The sequence below is a fragment of the Trachinotus anak genome, unplaced genomic scaffold (assembly GCF_046630095.1).
Source record: "Trachinotus anak isolate AG129_WGS33_773 ecotype Australia unplaced genomic scaffold, CSIRO_AGI_Tana_v1 ptg000001l, whole genome shotgun sequence".
In the NCBI taxonomy this organism is placed as follows: domain Eukaryota; kingdom Metazoa; phylum Chordata; class Actinopteri; order Carangiformes; family Carangidae; genus Trachinotus; species Trachinotus anak.
The window spans coordinates 17,672,886-17,694,707 of NW_027273852.1; the positions used below are offsets into that span (position 1 = coordinate 17,672,886).

At 42.1% G+C, this 21,822-nt stretch overlaps 1 protein-coding gene across 3 annotated transcripts in view; it reads left to right on the forward strand.

Moving 5' to 3' along the window:
- The first annotated feature begins 1,652 nt into the window (after positions 1-1,652).
- zmym2 (zinc finger, MYM-type 2) overlaps positions 1,653-21,822 on the forward strand; it is a 35,569-nt gene continuing 15,399 nt past the window's right edge. The window contains exons 1-15 of one of the 3 annotated variants that reach the window (XM_071481497.1): positions 1,653-1,881; positions 8,908-9,618; positions 10,029-10,197; positions 13,117-13,271; positions 14,086-14,234; positions 14,577-14,739; positions 16,037-16,249; positions 18,073-18,223; positions 18,521-18,636; positions 19,391-19,516; positions 19,850-20,000; positions 20,330-20,502; positions 20,606-20,771; positions 20,968-20,996; positions 21,350-21,491. In XM_071481497.1, coding sequence (XP_071337598.1) covers positions 8,923-9,618; positions 10,029-10,197; positions 13,117-13,271; positions 14,086-14,234; positions 14,577-14,739; positions 16,037-16,249; positions 18,073-18,223; positions 18,521-18,636; positions 19,391-19,516; positions 19,850-20,000; positions 20,330-20,502; positions 20,606-20,771; positions 20,968-20,996; positions 21,350-21,491 — 2,599 coding nt within the window. In that variant the 5' untranslated portion in view covers positions 1,653-1,881; positions 8,908-8,922. Of the gene's footprint in view, positions 1,882-2,626; positions 2,892-8,907; positions 9,619-10,028; positions 10,198-13,116; positions 13,272-14,085; positions 14,235-14,576; positions 14,740-16,036; positions 16,250-18,072; positions 18,224-18,520; positions 18,637-19,390; positions 19,517-19,849; positions 20,001-20,329; positions 20,503-20,605; positions 20,772-20,967; positions 20,997-21,349; positions 21,492-21,822 lie in introns of those variants that run through there. The other 2 variants (XM_071481516.1, XM_071481507.1) reach the window with 2 other exon arrangements.

Sequence of the window (21,822 nt, forward strand, 5' to 3'; positions counted from 1 at the left end):
GACAATTGAACGCACCTGATCCGCCATATTAGCAGCGTAATCATCGCTGCATCTGAGCTTTTGCCTCCCCGAAGCCAAACCTCCACAGATCTGTGCGCATGACGCATACCTGGCCTGGTGGACACAGTCACAGTGATTCTGCCGCACTTGAAGATGTTTTTATCTCCCTTTCTCTTATATAAGAGGGACTTCTGTTGGTTTTTTCTAACACTCTCATTTGATTATTGGTTAGTTTCCCCAACCCTTTGGTTTCTCCTCCTTGTGTCTGGATGAGATTACGTGAGGAAACCCGATGTTGCGCCGACAGAGCTGAGAACATGAACTCTCTCAACCCGGATCCTCGCTCCTGATTGGATCCGAGCTGTGCGCTTCAGCGCAGCCTGTTTTAGCGCCTTGACCGAAGCCCCTCATGATCAAAGTGTGTCATGTTCCTGCTGAGCCGGAGTCCGTCTACACCGGAGACAGGGGAAGCATCGATACGGTTAAATCAGCCTAATGGAGCATTTTAATTGCCAGCCATGCAACCGCTGATTGCTTCTGTTGCGCTTGCGCGGCCCCCCCCAAAAAAGGAAAAGAAATTAAGAAACACGAATGGATGGCCTCAGAGAGGGTAGTAAATGAGTGAGGTCTCACTCTGCCTCTACTTCCGGTCACAATACCCGTGAGCATAGCTCTAAAAGGGATTTAAAGGACCACACCAGTGTTTTTGTAAGTCTTAGCTCGTTAACTGTGTATGACTGCCTTGAAGGGATCATGAGACAGCAGACCCCTGCACACACACGTAAAGACACCTTGACTGATAGGTTGTCATTTTGCAGGTGAAATAGAGCTCTGCAGGCTCGGAGATACGCCAAAGCAACTTATTGATATCATTTGTCTTTCTGAATCCTTCTTTGGTCATTTTACATCTTTTGTGGTTGTTTTGCTTTATCTTTTTGCATCTCTGTGGTCATTTTGTGTTCGGTGTTGTTTGTGTTTTGCATCGCTCTGTTTTTTTTTTGTTTTTTTTTTTTTGTTGTTATGTGTCCCTTTGTAGTCATTTGATTAACTTTTCAACCAGAATTATTCAATGTCATCTCCTCTGTCCAAGTGCCCCCTGACGCTTTGGGCCCCTGGGCCCCTGCCCAGTGTGCCCGTTCAGTAGTCCTTACATGATCAACGATTTTCAGTTTCAACACCGGTAGTATAATTTCAGATATTTTGTGTATTTCTTCTCACTCTTCAGACAGCCATTGGTTCCCATTCATTTCTGCAACCACTTTGCAGACTTTTAAAAACTTGCTTGAGTAATGTTAGTAAGTGCAGTGAACAAAGTTATGCAGTGACGCAGTTTGAGTGTAGACTCACTGGGAAAGTCTGTACAGAGTGGTGTGTCTGATGTTTAGCATACCCTCTTTGATTTGAATGGATTGGACAAAATAATAAGAACACCTTTCAACATAACAGTGCAGTCTGAATCGACATATCTTTAATATAGTCTCAACAAAGATCTCCATGAAGGTAGGATTTATTGTGGAACTGTTGTATTTGACTGTGTTGGTTTTAGCTTGGTGTTAAACTTAGTGTGTATAGTCTCAGTTGGTTGAATAAACAACTTTTAAAACAGTTTAAACAGACACTGAACATTAAGACCTTCATGTAGGGGGGTGGCATTAGTTTTAGCTCCGTGTATCTAATAAACTGACAAGTGAGTGAGTAGTATACACTGAACATCTGGTGTTGCAGACGTCTGTGTCTTTGCTTTGAGTGTACGGAGTGAGCCATCTTCTTGAGGGACGATCTTCGGAACGAAAGTGGAAAGTTCTACGTTGTGCGCAGGCGCTCCCCGGGATTAATGTCAAGGCACAAAAGTGGCGCTACCCCGCTCAGAGCCGTCCTCCGGTAAGAGAAATTCACAGACGTTTTTTTATATTTCACTGTTACGCCTAATTCAGTCAAAGTTTCGGGAACTTGTGCGGGGCGTCAGGCGGATGCCCAGGGACTCCCCCGAGGGTCACACCGGGGCGAGAAGACACGTTTAGGGAGCACTAAGCAGTTAATTTAGACTGACTGTTGCCCCGCTCCGAGCTCCGGCCGCTGCCGCCTCTAGTCTCCAGTATTGTTCCGCTGGCTCCCTAATGGCGGACGGCAGGCAGTGCTGTTTTCCGCTGGGGAAGGAGGGGGAGGGAGGTGTGGGGGGTGTGGGGGGGGGGGTGTATCTGGTTGTGGAAATGTTGGGGTTCTACCTGGTTTTGGGTCACGCTGACTCCTGAGAGGCTCCTGTGAAGCCCACGGCGCGGTGGTCGGTTTGAGCCCCGTTGTTTACCACCGCATGACACAAATGAAGGCAGTTCATGTGATACGTAACGCGAGGGCGCCCCCTGCGGCGGCCGGCTGTACCTGCCGCTGATTGCGCCAGGGTGGACTCCGGGCAGGGTAACTTTCCAATTAAAACCCCAGCGTCACAGGTATCATAAAAACCGGGCTTTTAATTCTGATTCAGGGGCTGCTGCGGTGGTCTGCATGTGTGCAACTAGAAGAAAACCTGGAGGGGCATTGGGGGTGGGGGGTGGAGGGTGGAGGGGGGGGCATTAGTGGAGGGGTTATGTAGTAAAACCCCACGTTGGCAGTCGTCAGGGATTGTGTTGTTGACTGTCACAGTGTGTGTCCAGTCTATTTTTATCCATTTGACGCGAATAAGTTGTGATGATTTTTGGTGGTGTTTTGACAATGGCGCAGTCGGTGTCTGCTCTCCTCCCCTCGATCCGCCGCTAATCCAGAGGCTGTTTGCGCCAGGAAGGGCAGCGGTGGCAGCGGAGCGCCCTGAACCACGTTTCCTCTGGATCCCAACTTGGAAGCCAACCTACCCTCTCATTTACCCGGGTTATTTATGGAAGAGTTACGCAGCTCAGGTAGTGCTGGTTATGTTTATTGCCCTTGATTAAAGTTTTGGACCTGCTCTTCAGTGCCAAGTTTGTTAAAATATAACTGCGGGGAGGAAAAGGAGGAGAGAAGCTCGGATCAGGTCGAGGGATAGCCGCCGCTGTGACCGGGTGCGAGGACCGGATTGACGCTGTGGTGGTCCTCGTCATGAAGCCGAGCTTCCAGCTCAGCTGTTAATAATCAAGGGCACGACCAGGGGGACTTCAGCGGCACCTCAGAGCTTGGTACAGGCTGTCCTTGTGTACTGATTTTCTAACATTCAGAGTACAGCTCCTCAGCTGTGAGGAGCTCGGAATAGTCAGGGTTTAGTTTTGTATTCAGCTGCCAGGTAGCCGGAATGGACTATATTTTAGCCCATCAGCTGCTTGGGGGATGCTCTGGTGGCTGCGCATTACGCATCACTTCTCAGTGACATAAGCCTTATATAATGATCTCAGGCGTTTGATATGAATATGCTATTAGTCGGTCGTTATGTGCGCAACTGGCGCAAACAGCTGCATGTCTCCACCTTGTGACCTGCTAGAAAAATGATGTCAACTTGGCGTCATGCGCAAATTGATAGGTAGAGGAGCACCTATGTGAGGTGGTGATGTGGCTGGGGCTGGCTTGGCGCAGGCGCCGATTTTAACAGCTTGCCTGCTGAGGGTTTTGTTGCACGGAAGCAGTCTCACCCCAGCGCCAGCCCACCTCTCTGTCCACCTGGTGTTGACGTTGGGAGCAAGGTTGCATGTCAGAGCTCATTAATGCTGGGTCCTCGTTTCCCTCTCATCCACGTGAATGCAGCTTGGCTCATAGCTCTGCATTGCAGTCTGAACTGAGTCTAGACCAGGCTATTTTTTCCCCTCTGAGCACTACTGAGTTGCTTTGTACATAGATTCTCTCTGTTGGTGTAATATCAGGCAAAGGGCTGTGATGCTTTATTTTTATTTTTTTTGCAGCATCTCAGCTTAGCTTTGGGGAGGTGTTGCACATAACAAAAGTGCCTTTGGGTCCTTTACCAATATTTTGACACACAGTCACAGACAGATGTGTTATAATCCTCACACATGTGGTCTCTAGACTTAGGGTTGTATTATATCTTATGAAACAAAAGCATGAATTGGATGACACACACAGTCACTGGCTCTGGGGAATGGTTTGGAAATCCATCCTGTTTTTGAACAGTTGAGAACATCTTATTGATCTTGAATGTCATGCTGTTTTGGCTATTGCTTCCTGTCACATGGTCACCATGAGCAGCCCTTCCTCTTCCAGCTTCAGTGTTTTACAGTCAAGTAGATTTTTACAATCAGCAAACATATTGTATCCAGCTCTGGTACACTGTCCTGCCTGCCTTTACAGCTGTCGGGGGGTAGCACTGTATGCAATGTGTTTACTCAAAACTAAAGACCTGAATGATCTTTCACACAAGATACTGACATTTCACATCAAATAACTGCTCTACATTTCTGAACAAAACAACATTTATGCTAGAATTTGTTTTAAATTAATTTAAACGGCAAAATACAAATCATTTTACCATACTAGCAAACATATTTTAGCTTCTCTTCCTTTTTAATTGCATTAAAAACATAAATTCTTAAGAGCAGAGCTGCAGAAAACTAATTTGCAGCTATTCTGATGGTCAAATTAGTATAAATAGTGATGAAACACTGATAATTAACTGGTTCCAGTTTCTCAAGTGTCAGGATTTGATGCTTTTCCTTGTCTGACATGATGGTAAACTGAAGATCTTTGAGTTTTGGACCATTGGCTGGACAAAACAAGACCTTTGGACACATCACGTGGATTGTAACACTATTTTCTGACATTTCATAGACAAAACAATTTATCGAGAACATAATCAGTAGATCAATTGATAGGGAAAATGATCGTCAGTTGCAGTTCAACTTGAGAGCTCTAATTAAAAGCGATGACAAAGTTTTCCATTCTAAAGTAACCAGTTAATGATGTTGGATGTGATTTAGTAAATCATTATTAGTAAACCACAATTCAGATCGCTGATGTCTTTAAACTGTAGGTTTAGAGGGACGTTTTTTGTCTCAGTGGTGATGCAGCCTTTTGCAGTGGTCAGTAACAGTGGTGTCAAGGAACAATAGCATGGATTGTATACACCAGGTAGGGTTGGGTTTAACACAGTCAGTACAGCATGATATTCTGAATGTATGGTCCGGGTCCAAGTGTCTTATTGCTGTTAACATGCTCTGCTACAAGAGCTAAATGTTTGTTTGATTTTTGGTGAGTCACTTTGAGTTGCTGACTCAACTTGATATTTGCCTGTGAGGGTTTAGTTTGTAGCATTACTGAGCAAATATCCCATTAAATGTCTTGCAGTCAGGGTCACCACTTCATCTAATACAGTTTTCACTGTTTTGCATATTTGTCGTCAGGAGGCTTGGTATTGAAATGCATCTTTAACAAAAGCTGGCATTGAATGTGTGGTCATGTTCTGTTCTGATCTTTTAGATTTAAATCAATAATAGCATTTTATTGTTAAGGGAAGTTCTTGCACATCTATTTGGACTAAGATGACAATTAGTATCTAAGAAATTTCGCCTTATTTGTTAAATAAAAAAAATGTTCTTATTATATCTCAAAATAATGTGTTGGTAGAGGAAACCCAAGTACGGTATTGTGACTTTTAAAATTATATTCTAATTCAGGATTATCCCACTGGATTTGAGATATTTGTTATTTTGTTCATGTACTTTCTGTTGCCATTAGTGTTAAGTAAATGTTCAACCACTAGTAGCAGATCAACTCAATATTTTTTAATGCAGGCCTTAAGACATTCCAGGTAGTCTGTTTTTTATACTTAAAGCAAACAAGTCAAAAATAAATGTAATTATAAGGTGAAGAAGTTTTGGAACTTCTCATTGTGGAAATTACAGACAGATGAATACTGCAGATTTCAGTTATACTTGGCTGTAGACAACTGTTACACTTTTACATCTCGTGATATTTGTTGTGGGAAATAATCTCTGGTCATAGAAAGATGTGTCCCAGTTTGTAACCATGTGATGTTTCATTGAGCCCTGTAGGGAGGTCAGTCCCACCTCATGTGGACAGCACATCAGCTCAGGGATTGGGAGTCAGGCACTGGCCTGAAATCAGTAAAATCTGTGCAAAGGATCAACCTTCTAACCAACATGCCACCCATTTGAAATGACCTAAAAATATCAGAAATACTTGGCATCAACCATACTGTTCCACAAACTTGGTCATGAAGCAAACATGTGGGGAAAGTGAAAGTTGTAAAATATGAAAAAAAAAAATTAAAAAAAATCCTACACTCGTCCTTTCAAAGGCCTACCTGCCTCAGTCACAGGTACCACTTTAACACTATGACTTTTATTGGATGCACCCCACAGTACTGGGGCCAAAATGGCTGCCACAATGTTGTCAAGGCAGTGACCTGGCTTCCTCTGTAGTGTAGACTGTGCTCTGCTATAGCTCTAAAGGCTGTACTCAGGTGCTTTCATGCTCTTCCTGTTCTGGGTGGATGTCGGGTTGAAGAGCATGTAGCTACAAAGATCATTCTCTGCACAGAAGTGTGTCTGTGGGCTCGTATCTGTTTGTGTGTGTGTGTGTGTGTGTTTCTGTGCTGCAGCTGTCAGCAGTGATGTGATGGGTGGCTTACAGCCACCCTCACTGCTGTGTAACTTGAAAAGGAGATTTTGACAGAAACAGATCAACATAGAAAGTGCAGACGTGCCCAAAAGTGCTTTAAATATTTGATCCTGAATCCGGCACCAAATCAGCCTAAAACAGTCTTTAAGTTTACTTAAAAAAATGTAAAAAAAAAAAAAAAAAAAAAAAAAAGGCATTTAGCAGGATTAAAAAGTTTTAAATGTACAAAGGCCTTAGATATTGGTTACTGCATTCATCCATCTATTTCCTGCATCTTATCCAGGTCATGTGTGGCAGTTAAGAATTATTGTTATACAGCTGAAACATGTGATATACATCAGTAAATACATGCACTTGGTTTCTTATCATCACCTCAGCTGCTCAGTGATATCTTTCAAACATTGACTGCTCTGATGGTGAAAAGCAGGTATTAAATAGCATTTTATGTGGTATTAAAAAGGTCTTTAAAAGTCTTAAATTTAATTTGGTGAACCCCGCAGTCACCCTGGCAGTGAGCACTGCACATATAGTGCTGAATCGCCATTTATTAATTCTGTATCACATAGAGTGATATCTAAATCATTTGAATACTGTGTCAGGCAACTCATCAGCACCCAGATGTAGAGCACAGAGAACAAGTCCCTGTGGTGGTGGTGGGCCTTACCATCACCACGGCAACCAAGGTGTAGCTTCACTGGTTGCTGGGGGCAACAAGATAGAAGCTGTGCGGAGCATCACACGGGGGTAGGGAGGAGGGAGGGATGGAGGGATGTGAAAGAAAGCAGGTGAGAGGAAGAGTAGAGTGGTGAGTAGTTTGGTAAGGAGGTGCAGAGAACAGAGAGAGAGGATGAGAGGAAGAGATGTGAGGAGGAGGAGGAGGAGGAGGAGGAGCAAAGTTGTCCCCGTTGCTGGGCAGGCACATAGCAGTTCTTGCTAGTCTACATTCATCCATGGAGACATCGCCTCTACTGTTGCATCTGCTGAGCCTCAGCTTGGGGCTGGCCACAAGGATACAGAGAAGCCAGCTTGGGGGGTTGGGGGCTTGCCTCCTGGAGAAAATATTTGGCTGTACAAGCCCAAATTTGGTGGCCTGTGGAACAGTCTAATACTGATATTCGATCATATACACTGACCTTAATTACTGCATGTTTTAATTCTAATCCTGCCTGATTGTTAACATGTAGTGTATTACTGTAATGGAGAATTAGGCCTCCCTCACATTTTGCAATTAGCTATTAATATATGAAACCACGCCTATTCCTGACTGATCAAAAGAATCATTTATGAATCAGGTTCATGTCTGGTAAAGCTTCTCGCTTTACCTAATTGTTCCCTAACTGCCCTTTGTTTGTGTTGGCAGGTGGTTGCCTTAGCGATGGACGGGGAGTCAGAACCAAACCTGATCGTTCCTCTATGTTCTCTAAAACAAAAACACATTTGTCTAAATCATGTAGAAAATCATGTATCTAAAACTAAATCACATAATGCGTCTGTATTTCACTTTTCTTTTTAACATAGCATAAGTTCTACATTAAAATATTCCTCACAACAATTAAAAATTAAAACCAATTAAAAAATTAGGAATATAGTCATTCTAATATTCGTAATCGACTGATTATAATTTCTTTAGGAAACCTATCAGAGTCTGTTGTTATATTGCACACATATGAGCATTAAGCAGGTAGAGAAGAAGTTTTTAGCCTCTTCATCCAATGCAGAGGAAAACAAAGAGGCCTGAGATGTACTTTTTGCCCTGCTTTCTCTGAAGTGGTGTGACTCACTTTTGAGGGATACTTGTGTTGTCCCTTTCTTCTATTTCTTTTTTGTAGCACCAATCTCTTTTGCGTTAAAAATATTAAGTTTGAATGGCCCTCAATGACCTAAGTGAAGTAATACAGCAAAAATGGCGACAACTCACTCCCATAGCATCCAGTCAGTTCAGAGTTTCAGCTTCGCCTTAGAGAGAGAGAGATCGTGATTTGAAATCAAAGGCTCATATCTGGGGCATGCTTGGTTGAAAATTGGATGGATGTTTTAAAGGGTAGGGTAGGTCATCTTGATGAATATCTGAAACCCTTGGCAAGTAAAATCCAAACTATTTTCATGGCTCTATAGGCTGGAGGTTAGACTCTTGGTGAACTGACCAAAAATCAGCCAGAGATTATAGACATAGAAAAAAAGGTGGTCGCTGTAAAAATGGCAATGAGTTGTCACCTGGCAGGAGGAGGCTGTGTGGGGGATGCTTGTCTCTGGGCATACCTGAGCTACTTGTACAGCTGTCAGACATCACAAAACCATTCACTGCTTCTCGCTTTACCTAATTGTCCCCTAACTGCCCTTTGTTTGTGTTGGCAGGTGGTTGCCTTAGCGATGGACGGGGAGTCAGAACCAAACCCTGCCATAGCAGAAGAGGCAGGGGAGCGGGAGGAGCCAATGGACGCCACTCCCTCCCCCCAGCAACAGACCACACCCCCAACAGAGGAGGCTGGGGAGACAGTTTCCATGGTAACAGAAGATGGAACCACAAAGGAGGGCGGCACAGAGGACAATGATGATGATGTGGTTCTAGTAGGGGAGGAGGCTCCCCAGTCTTCTACCACAACCCTTTCCGAAGACACGCCCAGCACAGACTGCATAGAGCTGGATCCTGCTGTGGCAACTATAGACATGTCCACTGCAGCGATGCCTTCCAAGACCCCCAGTCCTCCTGCGTCTTCCAGCGCATCCACAGTAGAGGCACCTCTTCCAAAACCTCCAACTACAGCAGCAGAGCCTATTGTCATTGATGATGAGGAGGACTCTGAACAGAAAGACACTTCCTCCCCCTCACCAGCGCCCCCTGGAGGCTCTTCTGTCTCCCACTCACCAGGTGAACTCAGCAGCACCGAGCCTGATTCAGAGATCAGGATCGCCAGTGTCACCACATTGGGCTCCAGTAGCCAGAAAGGGAGCTCCACTGTTTCTGCAGTAAGTACCCCTCCACATCCAGTGGACGCCCAGGCAGACATGAACCTGATGATAACCTCGGTGACATCGCTGCAGGGAGGAGCAGCAACTGTCACAGTGGTGAGAACCAACAGAATGGATTTTAATTTTTCATGTTGCAGTCTTCTAATTTACATTCGCCTCTGCTTTGTCAAACAGTGTTAACTAAAAAGTAACTAATTTTATGGAGAGATAGTTCTTCTGATGTTTTCTGCTGGTAAACATTGGTAAAAGCAGGTGCTCTCTTTGGCATAGCAGGTTTACTCTTGGCAAAGTGGATAACGGTTTCTTAGTGTTGACGTTGCCGAGAGCTGATATTTTATGCCAATATTTATTTATGCAAGATGCACTGGCAGCTCCTTTGGTTAGATGAGGTTGATTTCAGTGCAGGTTTTACACACTGTATGGCAGACGTGTCTTTCCTTATCACTTTGTTTTCTAATGTTTAGTCACTGAGGTGAAAACCTAACCTAAACAACTTGTGTGTCCAGGCAGGTGAAGGCCAGACAGAGGAAAATGGTCTGCAGATTAGCAACGCATTCAGCCTGAACCCCGACACTCCATCTGTTAGACCAACAGCCTCCTTCAACCCGGGGCGGGGCTCAGGCCCCTTGGGCCAGCTGGTACAGAATGGAGACACAGGGACACACAACAGAGCAGGTAATGAATGTATTACCCAGAGGATATGTAACCTGGCATGTTCTCACAGGTAAAATGTTACAATTGTGATTAAAATGAAGCACCACATTTGGCTTTGGTTACTTTGCAGTGTGCGCAGATTAGCAGAACTTTGTCAAAAAAAAAATTTGTTTCGACAAACCTGCACGTGGCCTCCATGGGTGGTGTTCTGTTTCAAATCTTTGTTCTGTGAAATTGCTGTTTAGCTTGTTTCTTAATTTTCCGCCTCTTTTGGAATTGAGGGCCTCGGTCCTGCATAAGTCCAAACCCACACCCACCCTGCACCTGCAAAGCTTGGCACCAAAGTGATGTTACTATCAGTCAACTGCATTCTCAGTTATGGACTGAAAAAAAACTGTACCTTTTTATTAAAATTTCTGTTTTATTTTAATACAGAAATATACCCACTGCCCGTATGCCTTTAGTTTATTTTTACCAGAGCCTGTGAATTAATATAAATGTATTTTGTACCTGTTGTACCTAATTTTTGTGGGCGGGACTCTGGTGGGTGCTCCCCATAGTAAGTCAGAAAAAAGAAGAATAGTTGAGAGTGGCTCACTAGCCTGGACACAGTCTAAGAATGCTACAGTCAATCAGGTATTAGTCCACTTGTATTGGCTCTTATATTCATTATTTGATTTTGGCCTTAGAGTCCTGAGACAATCATAAAATGGATGTAGCTCTTTAACAATGTAACTGAAACATTATGTAAACAAGAGAGCAGCTTTCTTTATTCAGGGTAAGGGATTAACAGAAACACGGTTCAGGTATTCAGATAGTCATCCCCTCATTCATTCATTCAAATGCTGCAGGGTCATCCTGGAAAAAAAACAGTTGAACCTGACTGAACTGCCAAAACACAATGCAACGTCATCCGGAAAAGCACAGCGTTGGCTAATCAAATACATGCAAGCACACGTTCCTGCTGGATTTCTTTGTAATGTGAAGAGCGTATTGTAGCTGTTTACCCTGCGCTCATCATGACAGATGAAAAAATGATTTCTGCTGTGATAATTTTCCTGAGTTGTAAAATACTTCCTGGTATTATTACAAAACATTGTTCAATGTTTTGTTGTCAGATAAGCTTTCAAACTCTTGGATCCATATTGTTAAACTTAAATAAATCATTTATCTACAGCTAAACTATACGTAGGCTGTTGGTAAAGTTCAGGAACATGTAAGTAAGGAAGAGGTCTCACTGTAATCCCCCTTTTCTGTGGGTCCCATTCTGTCAAAAGGGAAGCGTGGAGAGTAAATGAAAATCAGGTTACTGACCAGCTGCATGCAAAGTAGAGTAACAAGTATTACCAAGTGAACCGTCACTGGTTTTAATAAACATCACCTGTGTGCCAAGCAGAAATGTTTGAGTGTAGAGGGGTGTAAATGTATAAGGGGTGTTTATGAGAGCAGGAAAACATCTTATGAAATCATCCCTTCTCTGGACAAAGAACCAGACAGTGAATTTTTTTCTTGCCAACTTCTGCCCTGTCATGCACATTTTTGACATTAGAGCACAATTGTGGGTAATAGCCTCAATCAGCAGCATTGCAGACCTATCTGAAGTGTGCATAGAGGGCTTAAATAGTTCCCAGGTGGACCATCAGCCACTTTCTGATTTTACAGTGTGGCATACCTGAGCCCTCATAGAAATACTGGCTTTAAATTCAGTGAATTGATAAAGTGGGATGTTGGGACTGAGACAGTTTTATGTTTCTCACAGGCTCCAGATGGTGCTGTTGACTGCAGTGGTACTCGTTTCACAAACTGCCTTCTGAAGGATTATTTTTTTTCAGATGCATCATAGTTTATGTCTGCAGTTTAAGTCAGTGCTTCAGAATCGCTTTTTGAGCTTCTTGCTGCACAGCATCTTATCCAGCTTTACAACCACAAAAACAGCAAACCATGATTTGGCTTGAGATGAGAAATGTGAGGCTGTGTGACTTTAGACCAGATGGATTGGTGGTGTGAGGAGCAACTGTGATGCTACATCCAGGTTGTCAGTTTTACCAAGATTGTGAAACAGTCAAGATGCTCTGTTATGGGGCACCCCAGTAGCCTAATGGAACATATACATTATGGATGATAGATATGCATCATCCAATAAAGGAAAAAAATTCCAAATAAATCATCTTAAAAAATGTTGTCATGAAAGGAATGCAGGGTAGGTAGACATGTCCATACTTCTGAAGTTAAGGAAGTCATGGTGTTGAATTAATAATATAAAAAAGGATGCAATGAAATAAATGAATACTTGACATTTATATATTTTCTGAAGGTCTCATGGCTTTGGAATCTGGTTGCAGGGATTTGCTCCAACTCAGCCACAGTGGCTGCTGGTGTTGGACAGCAAAACCTGGCTCACAGTTGGTGTTTAAATTCTGCTGTAATATTAAGAGATCGCTTAACTGAAACTAAGGGGCTTTAGCCTGAACCATGCAAAACAGCCCTAGAACCTGAGTACACAAATCTATGTGCACAGGGTTATCCAGATACTTTATGTCATATCTTACAAATGAAAACATTAAGACAAAGTGGTGAAATCTTCCGAGAACAGCTCTGAGAGTTGGTGTTTAGTACCTGATTGGTTGATTTTACAGTAATGACATTGTGTCTTCAAGTTGTAATCAGTATTCGTCCAACAGAAAATGACACAAGGTGGCTCTAATTGTCAATATTAATACTGCCAAAAACTTTATTTTTGGAGGACAACTCCAGACTGAAGGCAAAAATAAGGGAAAATTGTTAAAAGGGAGAATAGGGACGAGGCTTTAGTTTGGCCCTGAAACATTTGCCCTGAATGGTCCTGGTAAATGTACATCCACTGTTTTAATTTTCAGCTCAGAAAAAAAGACCTGTAGGATGGTTATAGCTGTTAAAAGTTGTTTCTTTCTTTGCCTCCAGATTCGTGGATCTCCCAGTCAGCTTCAGTCCCCCGCAATCAAAAACAGACTGGGGTGGACTCTCCGTCACCCGCCACCTCGCTGCCCAAACCTCCCGGCCAGTCTTCCTCATCTACTTCCACCTCAGCCTCCCAGCCACAGCCCAGGACAGTCAAGGTGATCCACTCTGTCCATCAAGGTTATGTGTAGTTACATGTACAGGATGATATTTACATGGCAGAAAAACTAGATGTTTTCCAGAATTAGGCATCTTTTGTAGCTGTGCTTTTTACCTTCATATAAAGCATTTTTTGGCAATCCTGTTTGTTAAAAGTGCTTCATACACTCGACTTGAAAGTGTATGTGCAGTAAAATATTCTCCTAGACACACTGCTACCAGACACCACTGGAGCAGATACTGTTACAAAGTACTGTATCTGTACTTTTTGTACATAAATGTACATGGCGTTGTCACAATAGTTTACTCTACAGTGACTTTACAGCCACCACATGGGTTAATTAGTATAAATGTGACATGACAGACAAACTGGAAATGTATTTTACTTTGAAACAACATGTGGGATTTAACAAATAATCTTTTGCATTCATTGCCTCATCTGTTTCTACTATATTTCCCATGTTAACCAATGAACACTACTTCAGTTGAAACTAAATTTGGGTTTGTTTTTTTTTTGTTTTTTGTCTTATTGCTCTTATGTCTTTTACTTCCAGTGCCCTATTTTGTCTTTTTGGTTTTTGTTCTACTGAAAGAGAACAACTGTTGTTTTGAGGAGGTTGTGCAAAAGGTATAGGCTCAAAATGTCTCTTTGGATACAAGGCTGAAAAAGTTTTACATGGCCAAAATGTGCCTGCAGGGCTTGTGCAGAAGGGTACTGCTTCTACTGGCAGCTAATGCATTAAGGTCATAGATCACTTATTGTGATTGTAAAACTCCCCTGCAGTTAAATTGTGTTGTGTTTGTTCACTCCAGGTGACCTGTGCTAACTGTAAAAAGCCTCTGAAGAAAGGCCAAACGGCCTACCAGCGTAAAGGCTCCACACACCTGTTCTGCTCCACCACCTGTCTCTCTGCCTTCTCACACAAACCTGCCCCCAAGAAGAGCTGCACCATGTGCAAAAAGTGAGTCTCAAACCAAAGGTGCTACGTTAAACAGGAGACATTTTATGGTTTCAATTTCGGATTGTACACGTGGAGTACATTCATAGGTGTTATGGTGGTAACCATAAACTAAAATCTGTGGTTCAGTTTGAGTTTCATTTAAAGGAAAAAAATGAATTTCTAGCGGTTTTGAGTTAGCTGTCCCATTTATTGATTGACTTTTAACTAATATCTTTGTAAGGCCTAAACACAATATTTAAACACAAGGACATCTATTATTTTTTACTAACTGCACATTAATGTACCTTTCCTGTAGAGGCTGATCTATCTGTAATGCATCTGTGCTGCATTTGTGTTTTTCAGGGACATCACAAACATGAAGGGTACCATCGTGGCCCAGGTTGACTCCAGCGAGTCTTTCCAGGAGTTCTGCAGCACAGGCTGCCTAGGTGCATACGAGAACAAGCAAAACCCGCCCAAATCGGGCCTCAAAACCAAATGTACTGTCTGTGGAAAGCTCACAGAGGTCAGTCTGTCTGACATACTTAACACACACTTTCTCATTCATCTGTCATTCTTAACCAGAGCAACATACATGCCTCTCTTCTCCTGACAATGGGATGAATAATTAAGCAGCAGTAAAAGTAAAAGTAAGTGTGGCAGAAAACAGGTCAAGGGGCATTAATGGTATACTCTGATTACCAGTGTAGTAGTTACTCCTACGCAGTGTAATGCAATCTAAATGTGTCTGTAAAACTCCAGTTCGCTTAGGATGCACAAAACACTACAAACACCTTTCAGTATCATACAGTCCAATACAGAGAGAGCCTCAGAGCCAATAACAAGGCTGTACGGTCTCCACCTTGTCTGGCTTCACCTTCTCTTCATCATTTACATTGTTGTCTTCAATGTTTGAATCATCCCTCTCCCTCCCTCTGTCTCTGCTTAATTGTCTTCCTCCTCAGGTCACTTTCATTCAATATTTATCTCTTTTTTTCTGCCTTCACCGTTCCCTCGTTCACTCTTTCTGTCCTTCCTGGCTTTCTTTCTTCACTCCATCCCTCCGTTTCATTATTGCTTCCTAGGGCCCATTCTCAGCAGACCTTCAGCTCAGTCTCCATGGCCACCACATGCAAGAGCAGTTGTCTCAAAAACTGGAGAGTCGTTCCTCCCACCTCACGATGAAGGATCAATCAGTTAGTCTTGGTGGTTGTGTGGATTCATTTGTTATGTAACACAGGAGATGGTCCCTGTTAGTGTTCAAAGTATCCAAAATGAATTAACTGACTGTTCAGTTACTTCTGAGCGCAGCAAGGCTTTTTCTACATGGGATTTTCTAGCTCGTTCTTTCTTAGCTAACCATGCTACTATCACCTAGCAACCACTACTGTCTGCATTTGTGACATCTTAAAATCATGTGCATTATTAATGTAGCCGTCTTGGTTTGATTTGCATATAAAAGCAACAGCAATATCTGATACACTATGCAAAAATGATTTTGCAAAGTACTTGACATGGACAGTACGCTTGTGTATACATTTGAAAAGCATGACCTTCTCTCCTGTTGATTCCTACTGCATTATTTGACTTCACTTCACAGATATTCTTTATGTATGACTATTATCCTTGCCATTTTGTCATAGATGTGTGGGGAAGTAAAAGACAAATTAGTTTGTAGCTTAGTAAAAAAAACAAAACAAAGTGTGATACATAAGAACATGGCTCTCAGATTGAGGAGGAAGTGTGCCATTCAAGAAGAAGGTGACTGAAGCTTAGGTAATAACGCCCCTTGGTGCCCCTTCTGCTTTCTTCTCTGTCTACAGATCCGGCATGAGGTTAGCTTTAAGACTGTGACCCACAAGATCTGCAGCGATGCATGTTTCAACGTTTACCGCAGGGCCAACGGGTTGATCATGAACTGCTGCGAGCAATGTGGCGACTACCTGCCCAGCCGAGCGTCAGCCAACCACTTCCTGCTGGTCGATGGCCAACAGAAACGATTCTGCTGCCAGAACTGCATCAGGGAGTACAAGCAGGTACTGTAGGCCCAACCACAGGCTGCAGGTGTGTAACATTTGCCTGATTGGAGCCTATGTGATAGCCAAAGCTGTAAAAGTTTATTTTATAGTAATTTAGCTGCGCTGACCCCTCCTCATCCTCATGGCTGGGAAACTGATTCCACAGCAACTAAAATGTAAATACAAAAATGAACTGTATTGGCCTTGTTACTTGTCACTGTCTCTCCTACAATAAAACAAAAACATGCACATTCCAATAATAGATAATAAATATTCAAATGAGACAACAAATTGTTTTTGAATGAACAAGACTGAAAATGTGCACAGAAAACAAAAGGCATGTTCGAATGATGAAGACGTTCATTCAGAAAAGAAAATCTGTGTAAAATGAAACATTCAGATAAGATGATTAGCGTTTGTGAACATGTTAATGATAATGCAACCACTAATTACTAATGGTCACATCAAGATTTTATTCCTGTTATTCATTTTTCAAAAAAGTTAGCTGTTCATGTCTCATGCAGAGAGACAGATAATGTCATTGTCAAATTTTGAGAACGTTTGTACTTCTCTGCACGTTTGGGGTTCACAGTGTGTATTTTTTTTTCTGATGGAGTTACAGACTTCACCAGGCAGTGTCACTGTTTGACCTGTCTGTTGTATAGCTGGACCAGGAGTGTCCACATGATGATGGGCAGGGTTGAATGAGACATGGGTCACTAACCTTCTGTGATGTCACTAATGGGGAATATGCATCGAGTATGTAGTCCAAATCATTGCTCAGCACACATCTGGATCTCTTTTAAACTGAGCTGAACATGTTACAACTAAACAGTGTTGCTAGGCAATATTAGCCAGAATTTAGAGATTGGATTTCTATTTTGTTGCTGAGCAACAGCACCTTATTGGACATTTTACTAATAAACGGAGACCATTGGGTTTGTCTCCTTTCATTGGTATAAAATATAAATGAGAGGCTGACTGTCGTGTGAAACTGTGAGCTGGTTCTCAGACAATGTGCGCTGTAAAGAGCCAACCTGTAGAAACCCAGTCAGATGGGGTACATATGTGTTTGGATGATCGAGGGCTTGTGGACTTACGTTCACTGCCTCCATAGGGCGTTTAAAGTTGTTATCTGTGCTACATCTGACCAGCTCTGTTTCCTACATTTCTAAAAGACTGGCAAACAATATCTTAAGACAGCAGAAGGGAGGAGAGGCATTCGAAATTCAGATTACAGTTTGGCACAATGAGGAAAATTACCTCATTTTCCACTCAGATATTGTTGCATCTTCCTTGTTGGACCTAGTAGGATTAGATCAATGAAAGTGAAAATGTATTATGTGTTACAGCACATAGCAAAAATATGTTTTATTAAATTATACATTTCCATGGCTGATGCTACCACTGTTAGTCACTGTGACAATAATAGGACTAGGAGTGTAATCTGTGTAGTGAGAAAACAAACATAGACTATCGGCTGCAGTACATAGGAGATTTGTGCAGTTTACTCCACTAATGCTCATGTCATGAAATTCTGCTCAGTAAGAAACCGCGGTCAGAAACCGTGCTCCCAACTAACACATCAAAACCTCATATTCAATATTTACTTTCTCTTTGATAGTCAGTTTATGTTTATGATGCGTGGTTTGCGTGGTTATTTTGTCATCAGTTTATCAGCTGTTGGAGCACCTTGTCCATTGAAATGAGCTGACATCGAAACATTTTTATACTTTAATCAATTAGCTTTATCAGTGTCTTAAGATAATTTTAATGTCACTGTAGGGCATTTTGTATGCTGTGTGTGCTGTTTAATGTGATGTTCTCCCACACTGTCACAGGCCCACAGTAAACTCGCGAGCTGCCTGACTTGTAAAACGCTGATCAAGACGGGCGAGGTGCTCCACAGCCTCGGTGCTGGCGGCACCATGGGCTCCTACTGCTCCGTCAACTGCATGAACAAGGGCAAGCTGGCGTCCACCTCCTTCCTCAGTGAGTAACCAGACTACGCAAGAAAGAGGGTCAAAAAACTTTGAAACAGAACTTTTCTGGACCACAAAAAAGACTTGAGTCGCAACTGTCGAACATAAGTGACTTTATAAAGCAGCAAAGAAAAGCTCCAGTTAACCTGTTTGTTCACTGCTGGTCATGGAGCCTTACTAAACATTAAACGCTCAAGAGGAGAAAGAGGTTCTTAGGATTTCAATGCAAAAACACTAAATGTTATGTATAATAAATGCATTTTCGTCTTAAGTTTTAATGTTTAATGTCTGATGTCTGTGTGTGCAGATACAGAGCCCTCGTGTCACTTCTGTAAGAGAAATTCATTACCGCAGTACCAGGCCACGCTGCCAGAGGGAAACATCCTCAACTTCTGCAGCTCACAGTGTGTTACCAAGTTCCAGGTGGGGGACGCTTGTGTCATTTCAAATCAGAAGACACAATAAAAAATTTTGATTTTTACAATGGGAAATTTACTGGTCACACTGAAGGACATTGCATCATCTCCCTCTGATGTGTTCTGAATTAATGTCCACAATAGTTCTTTGATACGGTTGAATGAAACTGCATTGTCTCAGCTGCTGTGACAACTGAAAATAAGCATACACACATTCTACTGTCAAGCAGTTAATGGTTTAAATAAATGGATTAAAATAAACTTCAAACTAGTGCGTCAATGAGAAGTCGTATCCCAGTTTCTCAACAGATTAATAAACAAATGAAATGCTGCTCTACCTGAAAGAAATAATGGTTAAAGTTGCAAAAATAAAACCCAGATTAACTGTTAATGTCATCTACCCATTTTACACATCTTCATTAAAGCACCAGCTCAAAACACAAACATAAACCACCACAGATTCCCTCAGTGGAGTCCATGACCTGATTAGTTTTTAGCACCATGTTGCATAAATTTACATATTAATGAGAAAACTGATTTTCTTCAAACTGCCATGACTCTAATATGGTTTAGAGTTCATATAATACCACTCATGTGCGAAGCAGGTTTGTGGGCAAGGGCATTTAATTAGCTTCAATAATTACATTAATAGCACAGCCACGTGTTGCGTTTAATACGTAAAGATACTTCAGCATTAGACATGCAGTCAAATGCTTTTAATTTTCTCCATGTGGTAGTTTATTTTTTTTGTTTTCTTCCAGAATGCTACTCTTCAAACAGCCACCAACGGACAGACGCCCCTCTCCACTACAAACAACACCGTCCAGCTGAAATGTAATTACTGTCGTGGAGCGTTCAGTTTGAAGCCTGAAACTCTGGAGTGGGAGGTGAGACTTTCATTTTTCACACAGTTATCACAGGCAGACAATGTCAATGTCTTAAACTAATAATGCTGTACAGTAGTGTAAGGTACCATGATTAGTCAACCAACAGAACATTTGTCTGGAGTCATTTTCAAAGCAAAAATGTGAATATTTGCTGGTTTTCCTACACCTCTCATAGTAAAAGGTAGTAAATTATTACAAAACAAGGCATTTGAATATGTCCACCTGGGCCCTGGGAAATTGTTGTGGGATTTATTTACTATTTTCTTACATAAGACCAAATGAGTAAACAATAATCATCATTGGTTGTAATCATCCATGTGTGTCTGTCTACAGGATAAAGTCTACCAGTTCTGTAGTAAGACATGTTGTGAGGACTACAAGAAGCTCCACTGCATTGTGACGTTTTGTGAGTACTGCCAAGAGGAAAAGACGCTACACGAGACGGTCAAGTTTTCCGGGGTCAAGAGACCTTTCTGCAGCGAAGGTACTCATCTCCCACCCTCTGCTCTCCTCTGTAGGACACTTGATGAATCACAGTAATTTTTTAAGTGGTTGTAAGTAGTCAGATAAGCTGTCGTTGATATCTGTTCAAAGCCTCTTGGTTTTTTAATTGTATGTTCAATTGTTCAGCTTTGTAGCCATTTTTGTTTGTCATATTTCTCTATTTGTGTATCTGAGGTCTTATTTCCAGGATTTGGCTTTGCTGTTTCCAGATGAGACCACGTTCCAGTTTGCTCATCATCTGTCATTGTTTCCTTTTCTTTCCCTCTCTTTGTTTATTTTTCCCTTTGTTCTGCCTGTTGCCCTTTCCAGGCTGTAAGCTGTTATATAAGCAGGATTTCATCAAGCGGTTAGGCCTGAAGTGTGTCAGCTGTAACCACTGCAACCAGCTGTGTAAGAGAGGTGTGACCCGGCAGCTCGGTGGCATGACTCGGGACTTCTGCAGCGAGACGTGCGCCAAGAAGTTCCATGACTGGTACTACAAGGTCTGCTCATATTTGGTGAATCATAAAAGTGTTTTATTTTGCCATGCAGTGTTGAAAAATGTATGCTGTATTTTTGCTAAAAATGTCTCCCTGTGGCCACCAGGCGGCGCGGTGTGACTGCTGTAAAGTGCAGGGTAACCTGACAGAGTCCGTGATGTGGAGAGCAGAGATGAAGCATTTCTGTGACCAGGAGTGTCTGCTGAAGTTCTACCTCCAGCAGAATGAGCCCATCATGGTCACGCAGAAAGGCCCCGAGAACACCACCCTGGGTACAAACTGTGTGTGTGTGTGTGTGTGTGTGTGTGTGTGTGTGTGTGTACACGCGCATGCGCATTAGGAAAGTTATCTGAAGCGTAATGAAAAAAATATATGTTTATATGTTTATGTCTATTTTTGTTACTTTGTGTGTCACTCTGGTTTCTTCATAAGGCACAGAAGTGATATATTTCATCTTCCTCTTTCCAGGGTTTGAAGTCCAAGGGGCCAAACTTGGGGTAAGTAAGCGGAAAAAGTGTCAGTATCATACTGTTTGCTTTCAAATATTTTTTTGTTTACTAGAATCCATTAGTTCTAAAGTGTTTCCTCTAAATTTACTGTATAGATGCAATTAAATATGCAAATTAATAGTTTTGAAATATGGTGGATCCACAGAGAAATATGTAACCATTTTGACAACCAAGTATTTATATTTTATATTTAATAGACTTATATAATACTGATATCTTTGTCAGGCAGTTGTTTTAAAACAATCCCATCATTTGTTTTTTAAATTGTCCATTAATTTTGCTTTAATTTTACTTATAATAAATGATACTTTGTAAGAGCAGTTTTCTCTTTTGTGTTGCAGCTTGTGAACCAGGGTACTGTGGCGTATGCAGGTGGAGGTTTGATGAGAGATGTCAAGAACAAGGCAGTGCTCTGCAAGCCGCTCACCCTGACCAAGGCTACCTACTGCAAGCCACACATGCAGAGCAAACTCTTACAGACAGGTAAACGCAGCATTTTACATAGAAGAGAGCTACAGATGGGGCAGATGGTGAGAGACATGGAACATGATTTTGGAGAAATTATGTGATGCAGTCACTTACACTTTCAATATCTAACAGATCTCATAAAAGCTCAGTGTCAATGCATCCAAGAGACATTCAAGATTTAAGATTTAAGTCAAACCACATTCAGAGCTGGACAGGTGCTGAACAGGTGCTAGCCAGATGTTGAAAGGTATAAAGGTCTAAGACAGGTCTGATTTCCTGAATCCATCCATTTGTCTCCACTATCCTTGTGATAACAGCAGCTGAAGTTACTTTAAAATGAAACTGA